Here is a 4,295-nt window from a genome sequence, read left to right as displayed (position 1 = left end):
GTCATTCATGTAAAGTTCATGGTTACTTAAATTTGAAGACATTCTATAAACACTAAAATTTTACTATCCCCTCAATGCTTTATACATTGGACATCACATTTTACCTTTTAAAATTTTTGAGTGTTTTTACCTTTTTAAAGATGTAATTTATTTTACTACTTGTCTTTTAACCTCTATACTGGCTTTATAAGTGATTAATCTACTAACTTTATTTGCTTTCACCTGTGGATTTTTTTAATGATTTATTGCATAAAGTTAAGGCATTTTTTTTCCACTTAAACTATTTTCCTTAACATTCCTTTCAAAACTTGTTTAGTGATGCTAAAATCTTAACCTTTGCTTGTTTAGGAAACTATCTCTCCTTTCATTGTGAATGGTAAGCATTGTCATTTGAATATTTTGGTTGGGTCTTTTTCCCCTTTGATAAATTTACATATGCCATGCTTATTTTTCCTAACCTTCAAAGTATATACTAAAAACAAACAAACATACAAAAAAATAGAGCTGATAACATTATAGGGTTCCCCTCATTTATAACTGTTTTCTCTTATTGCTCTTAAATTTTTCATTTTGTCATTTTGTCCTATTAATTATGTACATTTCTGTGGCCTGCCTTTGGTTTATCTTGTTTGATGCTCACTGTGTTTTCTGGACCTTGATGTTGGTTTCCTTCTGATTAGAGATAGTTTTAGCTATATTTATTCAAATAAATTTTGTGCCCCACTTCCTTTTTTTTTCTTCCAAGATCCCTAATGCAAATATCATTATGCTTAATGATATCACAGATTTCTCTTAACATATTCTTTATTATTATTATTATTATTATTATAATTGTTAATCTTTGCTATTAAGCTTGGTTTCTTTCCATTATTGTTTTCACATTACTGATCTGTTCTGCATATTCTAATCTGCTCTTGATTTCCTCTTTTGTATTTTTTATTTCAGTTGTTACATTATTCAGCTTTGAGATATTGAATATTGAATATCCCATATTCAAATATTGAAGTGTATTTCAATATTCTTTTTGAAATATAGAGAAACAACACTTTCTCTGTGTTAAATTTCTCACTGAGTTCATCCACTTTTTTCTCAAGTCCAGTGAGCATCTTTGTACCCACTACATTCAGTTATTTATCAGGCATATTGTTTATCTCCAATTCATTTATATTTTTCTCTATTTTTTTTTCTTGTTGCTTGATTTGGGTCATATTTCTCTGTTTCCTCATTTTGATCTTTGTGGTTTTTTTCTATGTATTAAGTAGGTCAGCTACATCTCCTGGTCTTGAAACTGGGTGGCATGTGTAGAAGATATCCTATGCTGCCTTACAGTGAATTCCACGGGTCACTAGAACCAGGTACCCCAGCCATTCCCCTGTGAGGATAGCATGCACTCCTGTTCTGGCTGAGCTGCAATTGCTTTCAGCTTAGTTAGCTGCAATTACCAACTTTGTCTCCTGTAGGTGAAGTGAGTGTTTTTGGGCCCTGGAGTTGTCGAGAGGCATGTATGAGTTTGCTGTGAGCTTGTTGTTGGTGAGAGCTGACAGTCAGTGTAGCTGTCTGCAATTAGTCTATCTACCACATTTGTGAGTATACTAAATGGGAGGTCTTTCTCCCTGCACAGCATGCTAAAAAGCCAGGTTGCTGGAATTGCAGGCATTCTGCTATATTAGGTTATATCTCCCCGTCATTTTAGAAGGGTGCATGCCAATATGAGAGGTTGAGATGATGCAGGTCTGCAGGGAAAATGCAAGGACAGGGTTAGGGTACACAGTGCTTACAATGTTGATGGAGTGTGTTAGTGCTGGCTCCCCGGAGACTCTAACTATATTGATCATATTAGGAGAAAATATATGGCACCTGCTAGGACTTTTGTTCCTGTAGAAATTGAAATATCTCTGGCCTTCTGCCACATGTTATAAGATTAGTCAATAAATCTTCACTATACCTTAGTGTACTGTGTCTTGGGATAAATTATTTATTTAGTATGTTGGCTGAAAAAAGTGTGTAATTCTTTTGCTGTTCCGCACCAGCTCTCTAAGAGTTTAGCGAGCTATTTTGAAGCCTCAAAATTTAGCTCCACTGACTTTCAAAGTCAGATGTTATGGAGACTCTTCTTCCCTGTGTAGTTCCCCTGTATGAGGGGCACCTGGTGTGGACTCTGATCCTTTCACATCTTTATACTTTTGAGGTGCCCTTCATAGATTTATTGATGTCATGGAGATTCCCAATGATGTCTCCCTTTTTTATGTGTTCTTCTCTCTGGATTAACAATGGAATGTTTTTCTGCCATTTAGCTCCAGGTTGTTTTAAGAGTTAGTTGCATCAATGTAGCTGATACCTCACTGTATCCATGATGGAAGGTAAACTCAGGATCCTCCTCTTACATTGTCTTCTTGTCTTTCCTAATATTGCTACCTTTAATATCAAACAGATTCAAGAATGCTAAGTTCAATGTGAAACCCAGACATTGATTCTCATTTTATTTACAAGAAAATTTTGTAATCTCAGATTTCAGAATAAATTTACTTTTTAAATGCAAAATAATTTTATTAAATGTTTTTCTAACTTTTTTTTATTATGTTATATTAGTAACCATACAGTACATCATTAGTTTTGGTGTATTGTTCCAAGATTCATTGCTTATGTGTAACACCCAATGCTCCATGCAATACATACTCTCCTTAATATCTGTTACCAGGCCTTAGTAATGCCCAAATGATATTTATAAGTAAAATGAAGAAACCTACATTGGAATACTAAAAAATCACATATGAATAGGTCTGTTTACAAAAAGCCACAATCACCATGGTTTCCTAAAACCTACAAAACCATGTTAGTATTTCAAAGTGGCATTTATGTCTGTGTTATAAACATGTTTTTTTTTTTTTTCACAGCTCTGGTGTAGTTTTCTTCTAGTAAGAAAGCACACATTTCCCCATAAGTTTTTTGAGAGCGGCCACCACCTCCTTGTTCCTCAGGCTGTAAATTAGGGGATTCAACATGGGGGTTAGGATATTGCTGAATACAGAAAGAGCTTGGTCCTGCTCTGCATTATGGGAGGAAGTAAAAATCATATAGATAAATATGTTTGGGCCAAAGAAGAGACTCACCACAGTTAAATGGGAAGAGCAGGTTGCCAGGGTTTTTTTCCTTCCTTTGACAGAGTTCATTCGGAAGACCGCGAGGAAGATGAGAGTATAGGAAGCTGTGATGAGACTGAAAGGAACAACAAGCAACAAAATGCTTGTCACCACCACCACTAACTGATATGCTGACGTGTCTTCACAGGAGAGCTTAATGAGGACTGGGACCTCACAGAAGAAGTGATGGATCTCCCGTGACCCACAGATGGGAAAATGCATAGGGTAGACTGTATGGATAAATGAACTTACAGAGCCTCCAATCCAACACCCCAAAACCATGTGCATACAAAACCTGGGGCTCATGATAATTGGGTAACGCAGTGGGTTGCAAACAGCCACATAGCGGTCATAAGCCATGAGAGTCAAGATGAAACACTCCGACATTCCCAACATTAGGAAGAAGAAACTCTGTGTTCCACAGCCAATCCATGATATTGTCCTTTTCCCTGTGAAAAAATTAGAAGCCATCTTTGGGACAATGGTGGAAGTTAATGTCAAGTCAATGAGAGAGAGTTGACTGAGGAGAATGTACATGGGTGTATGGAGCCGAGAATCTCCCCAAATCAAGACAATCAGAAGTGTGTTTCCCAGGAAGGCAAAAGTGTAGATAAAAATTATCATGAAGTTGAGGACAATATAATGCTCAAATTCAGGAAAGAGCCCCACAAGGATGAAATCAGTTACTGAGGATTTGTTTCCATCTACCATACCTCTAAAAGAAATGTAACAGGTTTGGGGACAAATCAAATGGATTAGAACTGGTGACATTCAATACAGGTCTTATATCAATAGTTGGATGTAAAATTTTTTATCTTTCTCACAATCTTTAGAATTCCATAAAATTTGCCATCATCTCACCAGAGATATCTCACTATTATTGCTGAGCAATTGTCTAAATAATTCTTAAATAGATAATATTAGGAAAAAACATGATAAGTTCAGTGCCTTTTAAACTCTGTTGAGATCTTTCTTTCTTTCTTTCTTTCTTTCTTTCTTTCTTTCTTTCTTTCCTTCCTTCTTTCTTCACCAGAGAATGTTGTAAAAACTATGGATTAACTTTCTGCAAATATAAACATAAAGATGTGTCTATTGTTAATAATTATGGACCCTAGTTATTAAATCTTGTAAATTTGGGGGGGAAAAGAGAGGATG

At 35.6% G+C, this 4,295-nt stretch overlaps 1 protein-coding gene across 1 annotated transcript; it reads right to left on the bottom strand.

The window, feature by feature from the left end:
* Positions 1-2,912: 2,912 nt before the first annotated feature.
* On the bottom strand, positions 2,913-3,851 carry LOC132028076 (olfactory receptor 2T27-like). Its single transcript, XM_059416726.1, has one exon. It carries the CDS (start codon positions 3,849-3,851, stop codon positions 2,913-2,915), a length of 939 nt encoding a protein of 312 aa, XP_059272709.1.
* Positions 3,852-4,295: the final 444 nt, after the last annotated feature.

This window comes from Mustela nigripes, chromosome 12, assembly GCF_022355385.1.
Source record: "Mustela nigripes isolate SB6536 chromosome 12, MUSNIG.SB6536, whole genome shotgun sequence".
NCBI classification, from domain to species: Eukaryota; Metazoa; Chordata; class Mammalia; order Carnivora; family Mustelidae; genus Mustela; species Mustela nigripes.
This window is presented reverse-complemented; position numbering and strand designations above follow the sequence as displayed.